This window comes from Rousettus aegyptiacus, unplaced genomic scaffold (assembly GCF_014176215.1).
Source record: "Rousettus aegyptiacus isolate mRouAeg1 unplaced genomic scaffold, mRouAeg1.p scaffold_m13_p_15, whole genome shotgun sequence".
Taxonomy (NCBI): domain Eukaryota; kingdom Metazoa; phylum Chordata; class Mammalia; order Chiroptera; family Pteropodidae; genus Rousettus; species Rousettus aegyptiacus.
The window spans coordinates 44,964,658-44,987,305 of NW_023416290.1; the positions used below are offsets into that span (position 1 = coordinate 44,964,658).

General features: G+C 34.5%; 1 protein-coding gene across 8 annotated transcripts in view; it reads right to left on the minus strand.

Moving 5' to 3' along the window:
- TRPS1 (transcriptional repressor GATA binding 1) overlaps positions 1 to 22,648 on the minus strand; it is a 235,974-nt gene that overhangs the window by 177,877 nt on the left and 35,449 nt on the right. For 4 of the 8 annotated variants that reach the window (XM_016138170.2, XM_016138168.2, XM_016138167.2 and 1 more), the window contains exon 2: positions 11,977 to 12,905. In XM_016138170.2, the coding sequence (XP_015993656.1) occupies positions 11,977 to 12,903 (927 nt within the window). In that variant the 5' untranslated portion in view covers positions 12,904 to 12,905. Of the gene's footprint in view, positions 1 to 11,976; positions 12,906 to 16,034; positions 16,192 to 22,648 lie in introns of all 8 variants that reach the window. The other 4 variants (XM_016138165.2, XM_016138163.2, XM_016138164.2 and 1 more) reach the window with 2 other exon arrangements.

Consider the following 22,648-nt stretch of genomic DNA (forward strand, 5'->3'; position numbering starts at 1 on the left):
TAGCCAAAATTCCTGTTTTAAAATAGAAGTTTTGAGTGAAATACACCACGGAGGGAGAAATGCTTTCTTCCAACTATCAGAAAAATTTTGAATTTTTCCAGCAACCAGATGTAACAGATTAAGCACGTGGCATAATCGTGTTCTGCCTTCTTCAACAGCTGCTCAAAACTGACATGTGTGATCACTGCTCATGTCTAAATCACTCCATGAAAAGTCTCAACTATCTCAAAAACATTTAAAGCGTTCTACTTAATATGCAAATACCCTTGCTTTAGCACATTGAGAGCTTTGTTTATACCTCCATTTCTCAGAACTAAGATGAAAGTCCACTCTTCCACTTAAAGAGAGGTGTGACCTCGATCAAATCACTTAACCTCTCTGAAGAACAACATCTTCCCTAATTGAGACAACCTCTAAATTTGTTTCCAATATTACAGTGCTAGGAAATGTGTAAGAAAAGCTCAGTATTTACTATACATTAAGATAATAATTTATGAAGATCTCCCACAGCCTTTAATTGAAGGATGACAGTGTTTCACTGTTGACAATGTCTATATCCATCATGGCAAGCACACAGATTTTAGTCTGTCAACAACAGAGCATCATCTAGGAAGAATGGGGGCACCCACCCTGGCAGCACCTGACAATCAGCGATGTGAGAGATGTCAGGGTCAGGCTACATGAGGACACAGTCTATTCGTCACTCTAACCTAGCACTTCAGTAGCTACAGTGACTAAAATCTGCACCGAAACGCAATGCATAATATCACAAAATTCCTCCATCTATTTCCCAAGTCACTGGAGGTGAGGCAAAACCTTTTTTCAAGAACAAAACAAAACATTTAAATGGGATGCCATCAACTCAGGCACTTTGTTCAGGGACTTCAATCTGAATCAGTACAGGCAATTCAGAAGTCTCCCCCGTTCTTCTCTAATGGAAGCAAAGAAAGCTAGTTAACGTAATCTAGAGATGGAAATCTGCTCATTTTAGCTACCACATTGCTTCAAAGTTGTCAGGCTTCCTAATATGAAACGTTTTTAACTTCTGCTTGTGGAATGGGGATGCCTGAGAAACCACAACACATCATCACTATTTCTCTGCTTTTGCAATCTTCAAGTCTCATGCTCCATGTCCACACTGAAAAGGCTGAACAAAGAGCACATAGAGTCTTAAGAAATCCCCAAACATACAATTTTGAAGCAATTTTAAATTATTACTAAGCACCATAACATTCTCTGTGGTATTCGACAACTTTAAAAATCAGAAAATCCAGGCAAAGAATAACTACCATCAGGTTGAAGAGACCATAAAAGAAAGCCATTTCATATTTAAAAAAAAAAAAAAATCCACCTGCCAGTAAGGCATTTTGGTTTAGGATAAACTAAGCTACTATAATGACTGCATTAAATCTTTTAAGTTGGTGGTGTCTACTTAAAAGTTGTATTTTATACCCAGGGAAAAATCAGCCAATTCTGTTACTTAAGATGCTTTTAATGATTATATATTTTATGCTGATGAGTGCCTTCATACTACTAATTGTTCTTTCAAAACTACCCAAACAAACAAACAAAATCAAAAGGATCTTATTTGATGGCAAGAACAAAAGACTGACACTTCCACTGGTTATCAATTTGCCTTTTTGGTAAAGAGCAATAAATCATATTAGTATTTATATTATTAATTGTTAATGTAATATTAGCATTACGTATATTACACCTTATAAAGCCAACTTTGGAAGACATAATCACCATGTTCTATTCCTTTTCTCTTTCAAGAAGAAGATCTAAAGGCTACTTCGTGGCCATTTTTATACTTTGTAAGAGATGTACATTTAAGCTATGGTGAAATATAACTGATGTGTATCATTTATATGCCAGTCTAAAAATAAAACGTAATTTATTATTTTAGGAGGCCATATCTAAGACTAGTAATGATATTCATTTTATTTTCATGACTCACATATGTTAATTAAAATAATTATTTTCTAGGTGAAACACAAATATATAGCAAGAACAGTTATGCAAAATAAATGTGTGCAGCAAGAATTTATTGCATGTTATTGCCAAGAAACAGTGCCTACACATTCAAAGAATTACTTCAAACTTTTCAAGTGGTTAAAACAAGCAAGGAGCAGGAACAACTTATCATTTCCTACCTATGATTATACTTAAAAAGAGATCACAAGCAGTATAAAGATTATAAATTTCAATCTTTCTTTTTTTGCTAACTAGATCTTTGATTATAATCCATTAATCCAGTGGTCCTTTTGATATGGATATCCACATTTTCAAATTTCTATTAAGTTGTAAATTCTGTTTGGACCAAACATTACAATTATTCATTCATCCAATCATTAGCTACCTTTTAACTTGTGCCATCTCTGTGATAAATATCAGGTTACAACAGGAAACAAGCTAGACCACATTTCTTTTAAGTTACTTATATTACATTGGAAGATCACAATTTATAGATAGAATTCTTTATTCATTTGCATTTATCTTTACTTGCATTTCTTTGCTCCCAAGGGAAGTTCTATGGAAAGACACATTATTTATCCTCTTGGAATTTCAATCTCCTCATTTTCATGAACATATTTTATATTATATACATTGCTACTTTATAGGATTATCGTGAGGGTCAAGTGAGTAAATGTATCTAAAAGTGATTTGCAAATTCTGGGTAAGCGTTGCCCAAAAGAACTTTCTAGGATGCTGGAAACATTCTGTAGTTTACCATGTCCGGTATGGTATTCACCAGACACATGTGGCTACTGAGCACTTGGGGCAACTGAAGAAGTGACTTTTAAATTCAGGTAGTTTTTATAAACTTTTCATTAACCTAGTTTAATTAACTAAAATTAAAATAGCCACATGTGGCTAGCGAATATAATATTAGACAGCACACTCTACAGTGCTAGTTACATACACTGGATTATTATTTAATAAAATGAATTATTTAATTTAGTTTACCCTGCCAGCAAGAAGACCGAATAGAGGGAAAATGGTGAAGTCATTTAGCGACAAAAGTCATAAATTTGTGGCTCCTAGAAACCTTAGGTGTAAATAAAAAAGTTCTATGCTGTTATTACTAAGCTAATGCTTCTGTTATATTTATTCCTTCTTGGACTAAAAGGGTGGTATTCTATTTATCGTTGGAAGTAAGCAAGGACTCAATACATTCTGGTTGAATGAATGAACTCATTATGGAAGATTTGAGCACAGAGAGAAATTACTCACTAAGGCCCTGAATTACCTGGGATAAGGAAGTGATAGTAAATCACGGCCCCATTATTATTGACTCAACCTGACATATATGGGCTTCTTCAAAAAATAGGACAAAATCCATCTTTCATCCAAAATCAAATGACCATTCACTTATAAATTACAGTTATAGAGAAACACTCAACATACCTATTCAATTGTTTTTCACTGATTTAAGGGCATGATGACTTTTTATTCTATTTTAAACTTAGTTTTAAAAACTATTCTTTCCATGTGGTATGTTGCATGACTTTCATTTATAATTTATATGCATATGTCTTTTCACAAAAATGTTTCAATATAAAAGTTAAAAATATGTTTGGCTTTTTTTCACAGTCTTTAACCTCAATTTATTCTTTGCCTCTTAATAATATGGAACGAAAATGAGTATGAATGATATCTAAAAGAGCATGTCAAAGAATAAGACTTTTTAAAGCCTGAAAACTCTGAAAATGACACTTTAGCACATGTACTTACGTTCAATGGAACAAAAAGAGTTGTTTGAACTAAACACAAACTCTTCTTCAGATGTGGTTCATTTTCAAGTACTATAATTGATAGCAACAGAGACAATTAGGAGGGTACTAATTTGAGAACTTGAGGTTTTGGGCTGATAGTCAAAAAAAGTAAAACCTTAACAATAAAACGCTAAGTTATTTTTAAAAATCACTGTTCAAATGCAAAAGTTACAACAAATAAAGTGAATATATCTATAAGGGCCGATCTTGGCTGAAAATATCTAGAGTCAGAACTGATGTGCTAATCCACATAAGGAATTTTTCTGCATTGTACTGTATTTCAAAAAACACTGGAGCATATAATATTCCTCAATGATGTGCCTTTGGTGGAGATTAATGTTTAAAATGTTCAGTAACAAATCTAATTAGATGTCAATCATCTCAGGCTCATGCCATTTAGCCTATTTCTTATGTCACCAGAATAACTGAAATAAACACCCTTCTCATCCGAATTTATAAGAGCCAACTAATTTTGGTGGGAGGAGGACCAAAACTTGAATTGGTATAAGGGGCACATTTAAGGGCAAAATACTACATATTTTTAATTACATGCATTTTTTTTTTTTAATCGTCAGCTTTTTGGACTATAGTAATAAACAGCTGACCCCCACCTGGATTTCTCACTTTACTCAGCAGAATATTGAACTAATTCCCTATGGTTATTTGGTATTTGGGCTGATAGAATACCAATAAATCTTATAGTTAGTCTCAACAATTTGGAAGACAGTCTTTCAGGGGAGTAAATGCAAAATGAAAGAAAAAAATGCAGTGCGAGTGAATTATAAAGCTGAGTGTGTTTTCCATAGCACTGACTCATCATTGCCGCTGGCTCATAATGGAGATCAATAAAAATTGCATGTGTGCTCTGAAGTGTCTTAGTGGGGAAAACAGAGAGTCGAATTACCATGGAACGTCTTTCCTCCAGGGGAGGCTGCTTTGTTGCATACCTACTATGTGCCAAGCACTGGGGATATACGCAAAAGTGACCTAGTTCAAAACCCCAACATATTTGTGGCTTATTGCAGAAAGCTCACAAGTCAATCGATGACAACAGTGGAACATGGGTTTCTGCTGAGAGATGTACCGAGCTCCATGACAACACAGAGGAAGAGACCTAATCGACACTGACAGGTTGGCATTAGCTTCCGGAAGGAGGTGACGACCCAGCTGTGGACAGATGAGCTGGTGTTTGAGATGAGCCTCAAAGGCAGTGATCATGGAAAGGTTTTTCAGGTGCAGGAAACAAAACGAGGAAGCAGAAATGAGGGCGAAACTGTGCAAGTCGCTCTCAGGAAATGTAGAGGGGAAATGGGTGGAGTTAAGAGATAATTTGGAAAAGTAGTTTCTTATTGGACAATGTATATTTAATTATACAAATGCAATTGGAATGATAAACTTTTTATAGAAAGTAGACCTATACTTCCTACAAAATGTTAAGAAGACGGATCTAAAGTTTTTATAAATTAAAGAAATGGAGGGAGGGAGGGAGACGAACAGGAAAGAGAAAGAGCGAGGAAGGAAGGATAGAGAAGGAGGAAGGAAGGAGAAAAAAAAAAAACAGAAAAAAAAAAGAAACAGAAGGAAAGAAGAGAAGGGAGGGCAGGAAGCAGGAATAGCGAAAAGAACAGAAGAGGAAAGAAGAGAACAGACGGGAACAGAAGGAGAAAGAAAATAAGCAAAGAAACCAGTAAGAATGTACTAAGTCAACACGAAGGGCAATGGCAGCAAAAGAATAAAGAAGGGAAGACTGAGACGAACTACTCGATTATTTGGGGAGAGACACCTATCAGAAAGAAATTCTGCGGAACTGACATTTCCAGCCTGGCAGACTTGAAAATGGGAGAATAGAGCAAAGGAGGGTAAAAAAAAAGTTCTTCCAGGGAGTAGCTAACAACTTCAGTTTTACACGTGTTGACTTTGAGGTGCCAATGGAATATCAAGGTGGAGTTGTACCCTCTCAGCTGGAAAAACAGGTCTTAGAACAAACCCCTGTTGATTACATGATTCCCAAAATGTTACTGGACTAAGGAAGGAATTCAAGTGTCCCTTAACTGTCCATCAACAGGTCCTCCAAATATTGAACGAGAACAACTAGACAAGTAAACAAGTCCTGAATTCTCAAGCTCCTCACTGCAGCCCACGGTACCCAAGAAAACTGCACAGCTCCAAGCATGATGAGGTTTGCAGTACACTCAAATTAGACACTCTAAAGGTGTTCTGATTTTTTCGCTGCCTCCACACCCAATCCCATACTCACTCTTAGGCCAAGGATGAAACTTTTATTACACAGCCTTGGAAAACATTAATGGGATCTGGGTGTATTTCCTTAGCATTTAATCTTCATAGAAAAACCAAACTAGATTGTGTCTAGTTAACCAAAACATGAGAATACAACTCTCAGGCCATGTATTAAATCATACATTCCTAAAGCAAAGTCCTCCAAATGAGGGGGATATAAAATAAATCAAATACATGGATGAAATGTTCCTTAATTTGAGGATAAAGCACTGCACCATCCTTAATTGATTAAATCAAAATTTGGCCCTTGCTCAGTCTATCAAAACTAGTTTCTGTAGCAAAATTACCAGTGAAAATGGATCACAGTAATTAAAAACAAGGCAAATCGAAAAAATTAATTTGCTTTTCAGTGATTTCAATTATAACCATAGTAAGTTCAAACAAGGCAGTCTTACACTATACAGACTGGACGAGAGACAATCTCAGAGAAATCACTCAAGTCCCCAAATTTAATGTGATTCATATGCTGGGAATAACCAGTCTTATATCTCCTCTTTATATGCAGTTGGCCTACCTTCCATTGCTCTTCTAGTTCCAATAAACTTCAGTCTTATATTTGGGAAGGCAGTATGCCATATTGGTTGTAAAGACAGGCTTCTACAGCCTCTCTACCCTGGTTTACATCCCATTTACCCCACTTACACAACTCTTGTGATCTTGGGCAGGTTACTTAATTCCTCTATGCCTGTTTCCTCATTTTTTTAAAATGGACATAATGGTAGTGTCTACTTCAAGGGTTTTTATGAAGACGAGTTAATGAATACATGTAAAGAGCTTAGAGCTACATATGCACATATGAAACCTTTAATAAATATTAGTTATTATTAGAAGTCCATCCAAAATTAGAAAAAGTAAACAGAAGATATGTGTAATTTTAATTATGTAAGCCAACAGATGAAAGAAGTGTAGATCAAATTAAAAGTAATACAGAAAAATAAATTTTACATTTGACTTCCGATTAAAACTAAACAAAGATCTTTTCAGATATTCTGAAAATATTAACACTTGAAATTTTAGAATCACATGATGAGGAATTCTATGGTCTAGTGATTCTTAGAAATAGACTCTATGAAGGAAATGAAAAAGTGAAAGGGAACAACTCTTCTTCTCCAAACTTTCCTGGGATCAGGACACTACTTACGTTTCTATGTTTCCAACAGCTGCACGTGCGCTATAATTACAAGAAGCAAAAAACACTGAATAATCTGCTGACTTGATATGGTTAGCAGAGCAGGCCATTAGAGGATAAAATATTTATTAAGGGTTGAATAATGTTAAATTTGATTTGATGCACTGGTAGCCATTTCTTCTTCTAAACATTCTGCCTGGAGAGAAATACTGACATTCAAGAAAGCGATACATGTTTTTTAAAGGATGGCAGAGTAAAACAAAATCAAAGAAGAATGGACATTTACCCTACTGACTCTCATGAAACAAAGCCAAGTGGAGATGTAACCATCCTGCAGGTAAAAGGATTACTGAGGATGGTCAAACTACTCTATTCTACCCAGATGACTATATTATCCAGTTTGGCCATCTCCATGATGAAAATAACCTGGTAAATGACAGAACTTTGCTTTGTTTTATGGCCTTAGAGTGAGCATATGTTTTATTCTGTACACTTTATTTCTTGTTAAAGAGACACAGTACTGAAAATAAGTATGGGTTCATATGCCAAACATTCTGTACTCCACAGGCAGTCTGAAGTGATTAAAGTCTCATTCACCAGTCGTTCTAAAAGTGCAATTGTCCTCGGCTCAGAAAAACAAAGAAACAGAACCTGCTAAGATCTACAACTTCCCCCCTACTCCAGATCAAAGGAAACTGCGAGGCAAAAAATAAATATTTGGAAGTAAAATTCAAGAAAAGTCAAAACAGTTCAAAATGAGATTAATGTTCCCTGATTTTTTTTTTCCAGACCAAACTGTAACCCCCTGTCCAAATGAATATACTGGCATATGTTAAGGATCTATAAAGTTCGTAGAGTTAAATATGTTGAAAATACAAATACAAAAGATGACTTCCTATCTCTAAAATCTGTTCTTCCTGCCTCTAACATGACATATTGTGCAACTCCGATAAAAATATTTACAGAACAGAAATGTAGTGCTCCAAGATCAAACACAAGACAGTCACTGGTAAGTTAATAGTGACATTCTTCTGTGAACCTTAGAATTTCATCACCGGCCAACATGAATTTAATAGCTGGAACCTGATAGCTACCTTCTTGGAGTCCAGGATAAAGCAGAATAACAGAAAAGGTTTAGTAATATGAAAAGGCAACAGATACATCGTGAGCATTTATAAACTTGGGAGAGCTAAAACACTTTCCCGTGGGAAGCACAACTAGACAGGACTCCAACTTTTATTAACCTGGTCTGAGGGCTAAGGCTCCCTCATAAAGATGAGGCAAACGCCCTAATGCACAGCACATTAAGCCCTAATGAAACAGCAAAGTCCATGTTTAACAACACAGGCCTCCGTTCAGCGATGGTTTAAATATAAGCATAAGAAAGCAGATTAAAAAGAAAGAAGCTGTAATTACTTTTTGAAGAACTCAATCTCTTATCCTATTATTGGTCACTATGTGAGCCTCAAAGGTTGAATACAGGTAGTAAAAATTATACGAAGGGCTTACAAATCATGCCATGTCCATTATTTATTTTTCTTACAATTTAAGCATAGTAATTGATAAAAGCAGCAGGGAAGATTTTTAAAAAATTGAAAAACTAACATCCCAGCAACATCCTAAGCCAGCCATTAATTTTTTTCTTGTTTTCCTTGGTGCAGAATCCACCTCTCTTGATTTCAGGGTTAGGTATGCATCTCAAGGTGGCATTTGGGGTATCTGAATTTGACAGACTCTGTAAAAGCTATCCTGGTTTGATTGTTCTTTAAAGTGACCCCCATTATCCAGCTGAGCCTCTGTCTACTGTTGTCTACTATGCAGTACAAAGAAAAGCTGTTATTTGACACTATTTTCACAACTTTGTGATTCTTTGACTTCATTGCTTGTAATAAAATTTACACAGAAGTGGATGTTGTTGGTACAAGTATGTCTAAACTTCAATTAGTCCCCCCAACTGAATTCAGAACTGGAAATCTTAAAATTTGTTTAAATTATTTTTTTCCAACTGTATATCTCATGGGTGTACTCAAGTCAGTTCAAATTATTTAAAATCATCCATGTCAAATCAAAATATAGATCAAAGTCGTAGAGTTCTTAAGTCTTCTATTCTGCCTCCTGTTCCTTTTTTCTTGACCTAAAGTATCATAAATCTATCATTAACCACCAAGTGTCCTGAATGTTAAAAAAAAAAAAAAAAAGGCCAGCTTAATTGAAAAAGATTAATGAATTGCTCATCTATTTCTTCAATTAGCTTAAATTACAGATTCAATAAATAATGCCTAAAATTGAATGTCTGTAATATTCATATTTACCAACATCTTTTTATCAGAATATGCACAAGCATTAACTTACTAAAAATTTCTGACAAAACTGCATTAAAGAAATTCTACAGTCAGCATTTTCTCTCCCACAATTTTCAGTCGCCACACGATTCAAGCGCTGAGGAAAGAAGCTCTCAAACGGCATTTCAGCAACAGAGACAGACGTGTGGGTAAAAAGGGGAATTTCAGATGTGCTTTTATTCAGTTTATGCATATAGGGAAGCTGTTCAGTATTTATTTCAGCATAAAAATATTAATAAGTTACTTATCTTTAGACATGTTTCTGCATCAACATCTGGTGTATGTGCAAAGTATTCGAGATTAGCATTCAGCCTACAAGTATATTTAGTGTTCTCTTCCTAATTTGAAGAAAGTTAACTCTCTTTAGACTTGTTTCTAAATCCAATTGTTTCTTTGAACTCATCACTCACTTATTCCACACACTGCTTTTTTTCTGTTTTCGGCCACATTATTTCTCTTTGGAAAAATATTGATCTTAACAGGATTATCTTCCTGCGTGCTCTCTCCTACCTCTTTCTGTCCTCTTTCCTGTGTGCTGTTTGCAAGGAGTCAGTCGGCGGGGTAGTCTAAGATCAGCTGTTTTATTTCTAGTTCTATTAGTTCAAACTCAGATAGCTCACACATCTGTTTTATTTCTAAAACCACTGCCCAGGAAAAGTGTCCAGCTCGTTCCACCCAAACATAAACTTTACTATAAATAACTAAGATCCTAACAAATAACTGTTTGGGGGAAATGGAAGTGTGTTTAAAAATCTGAATTCTTCCAAACTATAGGCCTTAGTAATCTTCGTTTTAGAGCCTTTCTGACAACCCAGATCAGCTTCCCTCAGAAGTCGTCCCCAGAGTGAACAAACTGAAACCTCAGCCGGAAATCCAGGTATTAACATCGTATTACTTGCTAATTATAAAACACCATTTCGCATACTGACATTATTCACTTCTAACCCTTTTATCTAAAACACGTATTTGCTTTCCAATCATAGTTTGACAGCAGAGTGTACCTGACATAAGACAGTGAAATGATCTTTAATAAGACAGCAGTTCAAAGCATGAAGCTTTCATGCATAATAACTATGTTGGCTTAATTTGCTGCTCCACAGAAATAATTCTATTTGTGGAAATTTACAAAGTAAGATGGAATTTTTAAGAGAGCTTTACAAAGATGAAATTGGCTTTTTAAGAGTTCTTTTTTATACTTCCCTTAAAGTGATAGGATTGTCATTCTAGCATTTTAAAAAGACTTAGAAACTTCTCTTCTGATTCTTCTTACAAGGACTGAAAATATGTCCACACTACCTCTTATTTATAACCCCTTTGCCTGACTTTCTTATTTGGCACTAGGCCAATAGACAGGTCTAGATCAAATGCACTATCACTGTTGAGTTGACAAAAAGGACCAATATTTTAAGAAATTTAGGCAGTCAATAAGTGTAATGTGATTTCCTTAGTTCTCTGATACTTCTAATAATCACTCCTAAAGAAGGTTAATATTAAATCTAATGTTTTTAAATCTCCTGGCCCAATAATATAATAAAAAGCTACAGACTATAAGAGAACCTAATACATTTTTCTCAAGCTGACCATGAGTTTTGACGACACTAAAAATTGCTAAAATGAAAAAAATACATTTCTTTAGCGCCAGTTCTGCAGTTCATTCTATTTGAAATGGTAATTTTTTTCATTTCACATATGCCATAAACTAAAGACAGAAGAGTAGATCAAAAAGGTATGCCAGTTTTAATAAAAGTAGAAATCTAAATTACTACTAAATGCTTTCATAAATTACTATTTTCCTTAAATGCAGAAGGGAATGCTTTATTGGCCTACAACAAGGTCATTCTGGTGTCCCTAGTACTTACAATCACACTGACTTCTTTTGAATCACAGTAAAATTTTATTTCCAAATTTTCACTTGCAATTATGTTGCCTTTTCAAGAATATATCTCTGTAGTTATCTATATGACCTAAATCTAGTCTAATCTGACATCGGGCTGAGTATAAAATTAACCCTAATCCAAGACAACAGAAAGACCTTCCCTGAAGGAAAGGCTATAGCAAAAGATTTATCATCTAAAACTAGAACAAAGAATGAACTGCTACCATGTAGAATCATAAAGATTAGTGCCATTTTTGGAAGACTGTGCAAAAAATCAAATTACTTTGAAATATGTCCAGAAATATGAAGCCTAGCTAATTCCATGAAAAGACTTTTCCCAATAAAATAGAAATAGCAGGATTAATGTCCATGATAAGCAGCTAAAGACAACTCTGAATACACGCTGGATGAAAGAGCTATGAAGTGTGTCCATCACTTCTGCTGGACGCACCTGGCTCCTCCTTGGGTACTGGGAACATGCATATAAGAACTCACATGTCATTCCCTAGTAACTTTTTTCTGCACAAAGAGATCGCGGCGCAAAGCACAAACCTGTACATCATAGGTCCCATTTAGTAAAACGGGCCTCGAAGAACTGATGTCCTGCAACACGCCAGAAAGCACAGAACGGTTGACCTTCTGGAAGTCTTTGGAATGGCTGAACTGCACCATGTTGTGAAGGGCCAAGATTTTGCTGTCCAGCTCAGCATCCTGCCTGGTGCGGTTATGCAGTCCTAAGTGATACTTTCGGAAGTGCTTGATCAGATCTGTGGGGTCATTGCCATAGTAACCATATCCACAGATATTGCATTTAAAGTCCTGAAGCTCTGGAGACAGAGGTGCCGGGTCTGGGTTGTCATTTACCAGTAAGTCAGTTTTGGATTTATTCAGTCTTACACCCCCATCTGAAGGCACTTGTGGGTTTTTTGAGGCCACTGAAACCGGGCTCGAGCCTTGACAATTGGCTTGACCACTCTGCACTTGCCCTGTTTCCTCGGTAGCCTTTGGTGACATCTTATGATCTTCCTTTGTCTCCAATGAGTCCCCTGATGGGGTGCAGGCCATATCTTGAGGGTCATCTGCTTCTGCTCTTTGAGGAGACTTCAAGGGCTCACAGACTCTCCCAGCAGCTGGAGATGAGAAAGCCAACATATTTCTATCTGTCACCTCATCATGTGGGTAGGAGGGAAGGTTTCCTCCCGTACCGGGGCTTTCATAATTGAAGCCAGCCTTTTCACTCAGGACTGAGCTTTTTAAGTCCTTCTTACTGCCAGAAGATGGATCTTGGACATGCGAGCTATGTTCCTCCTTATTATTTAGTTCTGCAGCATCACTCTGATCCGTATTTTCTGACATCTGATCTGCAGAAAATTCTTTGTTCTTCCCAGATACCTTGCTTTCTGTACCTATTGGCTCCAGGGTCTGGCCCTCGCCTTCACTAGCAATGTTTCTCAGAGGGGGATTCTTTTTCCGGACCATATCTATAAAAATACAAGGAAAAGGAAAATACAGGGTTATTTGAAGGCTGCAGATATCTAAACTAATCTAGAATAGTTTACTTACTCTTATTCTATTCAAGGATTTTTAAGGTGCACTAATAAAAAACTTCCTCTAGGAAAGAAGATCAGTTTTAAAAATAGCAAAAGAAAAATTAAACTAAAGCCAACAATTTACATTTAGAACACTTTCGTCGTAGAGTGGTTCATTTATTATTTTTAAATGGTTTTGTGAATATCAAAGTATTAATTATCATTACTAGCTCTATCCTTCCTATTAGTTTTTCTTGCATGCCAATTATATTTTCTGCTCAACTTCTTTCTTCAGTCATATTCAATGATATATATATATCTGTGTGTACATATTTATACGTTATATATTATGTATAATGTGTATACCTATTATGTTTATCATATATACATGTGTATGTTTATAAAATATATATTACATGTTTATTTATATGCTATGTATATGTGTATATAAACAATGTAAATTGGAATTCAATATTGTTTCACACTGTGCAACCAAGATATAAATACAGTTTCAACCAAAATATGATCGTAGTCAAAAAATAAAAATAGCATGCCATAAACAAAGTGAAAACTGTCCCCACTACTTTTAAAAATGGAGGATAACAAATGTTTCATCTCCTTCCTCCTGATAAATTTCTTTAAGCCCCGTTTGGGGGTCTTGCCTGAGATTTCAGGGGACCTGGAATTCTTTCTAGTGGCCAGGCTGGGTTTTACTAAAACTCTCTCCAGCATGCTAGGGAACCTAACTAAGCCCCAGGTTTCAAAGCACGGCCTGATGCAAATAGTACTAATTCCACCATCAGAAGTTGACTAAAGTAAAATATTGAATTGAGTCATATGATGTAGTCATTTAATAGCTAAAAATGGCAAAATGGCAGCAGTTTCTCATGATTCACATTCACACGCTAGTTCAACTGTGCCTTTCGAGTTAGTGGCATCAGCATGTAGGGTCCAAATAAGACACTGTGACAAATTCCTCTAGTGGAGTCTAATGAATCAAAACTCTAAGCGTGTAAGGAGATAAGAAACAATGTGTGTTGTGTCAATAAAGGAGGACAGTAACAAAGGCTACTCGAGAACTTGTGGCCTGTGTTCCTTAATTCCCCAGCTGAAAACCTCCAAGTACTACGTGAGCTGTCACCCCAAATGTCTCTTGGAAAGATCCACCTGTGACTAATAAAACAAGCCTTCTTTACTAGCCAATTCTGCCACAAGGACAGACTTAACAGAGTTACTTACACCATGATTATCCAAAATGTCATGAGAAAATCCAAATTAATAACATGTCTTAGTGGTTGTCATCTATAATTTCTCACAAGGGCTGAGAAACTACACCGGCTTTGGCTCTACGAGTGGACCTTCGCTTCGGAAAAGCTAGTCAAGCAGAGTTTCTATGATGTGAATCACCGAACCAAGGGAATGTACTAGTCAGGATATAAGGAATCGTTTACAAGGTAAAGGCTCATTCTACTGAACAATGTCAAAATAGTGCGACTGCACTTAAGAAAGTACATTACTTTCCTTATATACCAATAATGTTACTCATCAAAAATTCAGAGAATCTCCATCTTGAGAAAACAACAAAACATACAGAATGAAGGAAAGAAGTTTCAGGTGAAGGTCATGAGGCAATGTAAACCTGCCTGGCCTCTGAGGGGCGGAGGACGGAGGGAGGGAAGGTGGCCTTCGCCCTGGTGTCATTACCATCACGCCCTAACACGGAACGCCGGCCAGCCGATTTACTTTTGAGTGTCTGCATTTTATGTCTTATTTATTGATTTCGGCATTTTAGGAGGCATCTAATTTTCTGACGGAAGTGACAGAAGTTGGGGACTTGTACCCACACATGGAGGGCAAATTTACAGGTAGCCAACAAAAAGAAAACTAAAAAGGAAAGGAAAAAAATAAACAAAAGGGCAGCCTAAGAAATCAGTTATCATTTTAAATTATAAGAGTAAGAAATACAGTGTTTTAATTTGGAATACAGAAGAGGGCATTCCAGGTTATAGAGTATAGCTGTTTCTACGTATGAAAATGTGTTGATTTCGTACAGCATCCGCTGGTTTTTCCCTCCAGAACTTCCTGTATGTTTGTACTCTTTCCATTACACATAATGTCTTTAGTAATACGGCAATTTAATCTTTCCTTAGACAAATACTGAATAACCATATTTGTAATTTAACATATTCTCCTTAATGTAAATAAATTCTAACTGGTGCACCAAAATAAAATAAAATTACACAGTAAAGATAAAAGTCTATATAAAGAAATGAGGACGAAGTATACTAATTCATTAAGATTATCCTTCCATGGAAATAAAGAGAAAATGATTTATGCCTATATTTTAATAACAAGGTGATGAGAAAAACAGCAACAATTTACACATTAAGGAACTAAGATAAAATACTTAAAAGTGAGTAGATACAAATACGTTAATATTGAAAAAATTAACTTATTTTGCAAAAAAAAAAAAAATCCCTGAATTTTGCTGATTTATTTTTATTATGAAGAAAAGTAATGGGTCATCATTTATACACTACTCAACCAGCATGTATAGTAACTGAAAGAAAATGTGATTTAATTAAATTATCATCCTTTCAAATTTTGGTTCCTTCATCCACCCAGGAACAGACCTTCAGAACATTAACTCCTCATGCTGAATAGAGCCCTTAATAATATATATTACAAAGAATGTTAAGCTGCTAGTACTTCAAAGAAGTTTCAGAAAGGTTATTTGGGTTTTATTTTTTGTTGTGGGGGGAAAGGGAACTGTTCTTTTTAGTTGCTTTAAAAAAAATACCATTTTGTTGACTACACTTTGAAGTAGTTATAGAAAAAAATAATAATTTACTGGAATTATATCACTATAATTTTTCAGAATGACAAATTATGTAAATATAAGCACATTTGCAATACTTTTAAGTGCCGAAACTCCCCTAACAAGTCATAAGTTAGATACCATGAGTCTATAGCCACCCTCAAGTTATTATCTTTAAGACAAATAACAGATTGCAGGATGTTATACTGTGTGCCAAGAACTTTTCCAGTTAACATTTTCACTTGAAAAAATAGTTCACATACTTGTAAAATCATACCCAGCATTGACTTCATAAGGCATGTGGCTTTAGAATGCTTTTTACAATTATTAATCTATTAGTCAACTAGCAGGAGGCTAATGCAATTGTCTTAGAAGATGCTCGGAAGACACAGAAGACATTTTGAGAGCTGATCTGTACATCTGCAAAACAAAACAAAACAAAAAAGTTTCCTTCCTAAATGATATAAACACGCTTTAATGTATCACACCTAAAATACAGTACTATGCCAGCACCGCAGGCTGCTTGATAGATATCTGATAAAAAGCATGAGCAAACCTTGAGCAAGATCTTCTCACGCCCCTGGGTTTTAATAGAGCAGCAGGAGGAAAAGGAATATGATATAAAAGATTATGGAAGTCATTTTACAACACACTGTGATGTTGATGAATTTAAAATATTTAACTTCTAAAACTCCCTAAACCCTAAGGATCATAATACTTACCTACTGTAGGGTAGGGATAAAAAAGACCTCAATTAGTAAACATGGAGGGGACATATTTCTAGAAAAAATACAAAGTGCACTTGCTGACAATGCACAGTCACAGCTGAAGGCAAGAAGTGGCACCTACCCATAGCCAGTCCCTTGCAGACTCACAGTATGAGTATATATACCATGTGTCTCAGAAAAGAACTGTTTCGATGCAAGCAGGAATTCTGCATCAGATCTACCTAAGTCTTACCAAGAGTTGCAGAAACACTAAGCACTAAGACACGGTATCTTTCTAGCTATTTTTAGTAGTCTTCTATTTTCACTCTTGCTAAAAAAAGCTTATACATCATGATTAAATTAGCTTTAAACCTCCATTATACCATATTTTTTATTAACTGAGTAAAGTTATTGAGGTAGTTATTGCATTAATGATCGTAACAGATGTACCATAAATATAAATTTAAATATATAAATGGGTTCAAGTAAATATATATAAAATTACATCAATGAGACAATCTTCTATTTTGGCAACTCCATTTTAAACATTTTTATTTTACTACACAGCAATATCCCTCATACTGACCATTATAAAAAGTTCAAAATGCCAGTTACAGTAAGTCCACTATAAACAACCATTTAGACAATGGAGATAAATGAATTGGATAAGGAGGAGCTGAAGAATCTAAAAGAGAGCTAAAAGGCTCAAGATTGTTCATTTCAGTCCTCTATTTAATCCTGAGATTTTTTTTTTTTTTTTAAAGTGGCCTGAGGGATAGTGAGTGTTAGAGAGTAATAGTGAGCCTTCCCATATCTATACCATTCTCCACCTATACAAACACACAAATACTTTAAAGGCAGATATAATATGAACACATATTATTTGCCAAGATATTTAAAAAGGTAAAAATATATTTAGCTTCCTACAAATGCTCTATTTCCATTAATTTTCAATACTGAGATGTAAGACATTGTACTTGCGAGACTCTAAATTTCTACTCTTAATTATTTCTTTCTCAATTAAAACTTCAATCTAAAAACTTTCTTTGCATTTTTAGTAAAAGATATTATAGAAAATAATAGGATACTGTACTATTTCTATGTTATAGTATCATTTAGACAGGTTTATGTAGTGAAAATAAATAGCATTAGAGCTTAAAATATAATTCTGGTAACTACTTTATCTCACTGATTAAAATGCTTAAATATATAGAAAAGAATATTTTTTCTGTAGAAGATTGTGACTCATGTTCTCAGAATGGCACCTCTATAACAGAGGAATCTGAGTTTTCTCTTGTTACCAAGTTATTGTGCATTAACCATTAATGATTTAGTTTTACTTCCTACATATACATATATATGTACACACACATACACACATATACATTTGTGAAATGCTCTGGCTCCAAATAATCTTGCAATAGAAAACCAAACGAATTACTCAACCAAAGCCGAGATCACAGATCCATCCAAAGCAAATGAAAAATAGGATTTACTTCCATTAGATGAGAAACTCCTTGTGATAAGAGATATAAATTCAATGACTTTAGTAGCATCTTAGCCTTACAAAATCAAAACCTAAGGAGGAAGAATGATACAGAAATCACGTGTCCAGTTTCTGAACCTGATTCAAATCACCTGCCAACATGATTAAAGCCAAGCCTCTTCACTTTCCTGAACCTCTGTTTTTGTCCATATAATGAGAGAATTATAATAAATTATCTCTAAATAAATTATTTTTAAATTATTTCTAAACTGCACCCTGCCTCTAAGACTCTATAATCCTTCTGATTAATGGCTTAGGCACTTTCTAAAATTCTACCTTGGAAAACCTTTACCCAATATCTTCGAAAGATTTTAAATATTAAATCATCAGCATCTAAGTGTGGCAGAAATCGCACTGATGCCTACAGTTTGCTCAGTTATTCATTTCCTCCAACATTTATGCATTCAATAGATGTATGTCCATCATCAATTATGTGCCAAACACATCCACCAAGATGACTCTAATTTTATTATTTATCATTACTTTAAGAGAAAATATTTTTTAAATAGCAAAGGAAAAGATGATAAGAAACTACTCTTTCTCAAAGAAAATTAAAACTTTTGAGTATCTTTCCAAATATGATTTCAAATACATATATCCTGAACAAGACTAAAAAGTTAGAGGAGTAAGATGGTATAATTTGACCTGTCTCAAATTCTGCTGAGTATGATTTTTATTATAAGTAGCAGTTTTTATCATCATAATATATAATACCACATGATGTTTTTCTTATTGTTTTTCCATATAATAAAACTTTCAACTGTTTGAAATCAAAGCTTAACACAAAAAGAAAAGACATGATTGCCTTCTTAATATATGTTTCTTCCATGCTTGTTTGTACCAACCACTTAGGAGTACTGAGTAATTAGTTACATATTACACGTAACTTTTATTAAAAAATTAAAATAAAAAATAAAAAGAATTGCAAATTGTTTCCTTTGATCAAAAGTCTCCCACAAAGAATTTAAAGAATTAAGCAAGTGATAGCAAAATAAAAGGGAGGTCAAGTTTGAGGCCTATAGAAAACTAGATAGCTTCCATATGAACAACATACAAAGTTCGGTTTTTCAAGAACATATGTGTTTGCTCACTGGTTTAGAGAAAAAAAAACTGAATCCTGTCTACTCCATATATACAGATCAAAATCAGATTGCTTAAGTGAACTATAAAATGCAAGAGAACATTGTTTACCCAATTCAAAAACCCAAGAATTGCTGAGGGAGTTTAAAATGTTTTCTATTTCTTCAGATTCCAAGGCAATACTTCAATGGTAGATTGCTTTTTTTGTAAACGGCTTCAAACTTCATAAACCCAGTGTCGGATCCTGTTCTCGCTATCCATGTCTGTTAAATTTGCCCTCTCTGAATTGATTGTTCTTTAAAGGTAGTTTTGGACGTCTTAAATCCTGTTGAGATTTAAATATCATCACCTTCAAAAAACTCCCATCAAATAAATCTCTTATTAATTCTCATCAAATTAATCCAAAATGATCGTTTCTATTAACATATGCTTCAGAGCACAGAGCCCATTAATAGTCATCTGGACACTAGAACTAACCCAAGCCTCTTTGAGATAAAATGCACACTATTTAGATATCCTATTTCAAAGAGTTTTGATGCTGGCCCAAATAGATTTTATTGGGCTATTATTTCATCATGCTATGCTCTCTTTATTTTAAATATCTCATTTCAAATGTACTAGTCTAGGTAAAAAGAGATAGTCTGGTAATAACATCATATTTGCCAAAATGAGTCTCTGTATATCCATATATATCTTAGAAAATTTCATTGACTGTTTTACTTTTTTAAGAAAATTACAAAAAAAAAATTTCTGCCTTAAAGACTTTATGCTAGACATCTAAATGAAACTGCAGAATTATCTGGAAAAAAATGAAGCATGCACCTATTTCACTAAAGGGGATACTTAAAAATAAAGCAAGTACACATCGTGGATTATCAAAAGGAAAGTCAAATTATTTTTCCTTTCATAACAGGTGAGAGGCAAATGTATTAAAAACTCTGATTTGAATATCACAATTTCACTAAGCAAATTAAGAAACATAACCATTCGTTTCCCCACATAGGTAGTTTTTCCTTTTGCTTTTTCTCTCAAAGAAAGAAAAAACAATTAAAATAATCTACAGTGACAACTGTTGATTCAAACAGGCCAATCTGACTCGACATGTGTGCATGGGCCAGGCTCAACTCCATCCTTTCTTTGTTAAACTTAAGAATATTTCAACTAATCCGTGGGCAAAGGGCCAAACATAGCACTTAAGTTCAAAAGAATAGCTCAAGAAAAGTATAAATGCATTTATTGATCTTGATAGTTACGATGTGAATTGACATTTTATTTATATGTAAATCAAATTTCCACTGATAACAGAAAAATAGATACAGTGCTTTGCAGGGATGTCTTTGACTCTCTTCCCAGCATTTGCTGAAAAACATTTTTGTATGTTAAAGGTGATTTAATTTTAATTTATTGATGTTCTTTTATTTGTTTTACAATCTGTTATTCAAGAAAAGAGAAAATCTCAATTATTAACTCAATCCAGCAATATAAACTGGCTCGCAGCTGTTTCTGTTCTTCTAAAAGAAAATATCTGTGTCAATCACTGCAAATCCATTTGGTAAATTCATGCACATATACAGTATTGTGTGTCTAAAGGATGCCTACCATGAAGATTCTATTAGAATGGTCACTGTCCTCAGAGCACTAGTAAACCGAGTGTATTAAACAAGATTTTTGTTAATTTTCTTAAGAGTGCAATTAGATACAAGATTAAAATGTTGTGAAGGTGTACTGAGTGCTTATACTGATAATAAACACATATTTTTAAACATACATATGTGTTAAATGTTTAACACAATATGGTATTTAACATATACTATATATATAACATATATATGTGTTAAAGATATATATGTTAAATAGCCAAAGAGAAGGGAAGTAGGTTTGAGACATCGTATGCAACAGTTCTTCTTATGAAATCAGTAACTCATAAACCATGGCACTCGTCCCTAAGCACCACAAGAAGCAGATTAAAAGCCCTCACCCATCTGAGGACCAATGTGTGAACCACAGCAGTGTCTAACAGATAAGGCACATATATCACGCAGAATCAGCAAATGCATACAGGCAGTTAAAGGGAATTCTAAATAAGCTCAGGATGTCGCTTTACACATGTTAAGTTCCAGGGGTCAGAGGCCTTTGTTCTCTATGTATTTTTAAAAATCCATTTAAATTAATAAACAATATCGATGACTAGTGTGTAAAGAATGCACACTAGTGACATGAAATCTGTTTTACGTATTGCACTAATTAGTGCTAAATGGTTAATATAACCAACTTAGCATCATTTTCCCTTTCGATAAAATCAAATTATACACACACAGGCTGGAACCATTTTTGGCTTTTGTTAAGTACCTTGAAATTTTCCAAAGAAAACTGATCATTTTATCAATGGAAAGCATTTTAAAACAGGAAAGCAACTTCTGATAATAGAATAAACCACTTTGGCCTGAAGCCTAAGATGAGAAAAGTTTTATATATTAAAAAAGAAAGTACATACAGAATCCCTTAGTAATTTGGGTAAGTAGAAGGCTTGGAAATCTTCAGCTGTAAGAACTTTTTTTTGAATAAACCATTATTTCAGAACGTTCTAACTCTGCTCAACCCAAGTTTAGGTAGGCTCTGTTGTAGGTTTTACTATGGCAACTATTTAAGCACAGATGCCAAGAAATTCAAGAATCTTCTCTATGTTCTGACCATGCTATTAGCTCCAAAAAAAAAAAAAAGAAAAGAAAAAAAGAAAAAGAAAAGAAAAGAAAGAAAGAAAGAAATGTAAGGTAATTCTTTGGTCAAATTAAGTTTAGTGGACACTGTATACTTCATGTCCCCTCTTCAGAGATCCACAATGTATATTAGTGATTATAGCTCTGAAAAGTCCTAGAGTTTTCCGAGTAGGGAGTCTGTTCAATCTGCATTGGAATTTTCCAATATCATACGGCTTTATGTCACATGCCACTTAGCAACAAAACTAATGTTCTGCTGAGCACAGCGGAAGATGCTGATCTAAACACTAATTTTTGAGGAAGAAAATTACTGATATTAAAGCATATGTAATATTTTTAAACAAAACAGTATTTCTTTATTGCCTTGACAAGAAAGCTAAGATGCTTTGATCTGAAGTGGGCCATTTCGAAGAGCTTTTTTGTTTCCTGTTTCTAGCATGTTTATCAACATTAAAAGGAGATCAGATTCCATTATCATGAACAATTTAGAATCGGTATTTTAAAAGAATGTGTAGTGGCACAGGATTACAACCATGATAGAACACGGAGTAAAAAAAGGCAGGAGATAAACACCTACGTATAATATGATCTCAGATGTCCAAATTATACATACAGAAATTTATATGGGTATAAGCCCATTGTTATCTCTGAGCCAAACAGTTTATACAGATATCATTGCATAAAGAAGTTCTATTTTTTTTTTTCAGTTATTGTTTCTGATGTTGCCCACTACAGTTAATCAATTTAAAACACTACCACCTTGCATGCTAAATTTGTCTCATTCTTTCCTGGTAACCTAAATTTTATCTGATTAAAATTAAGTCAGG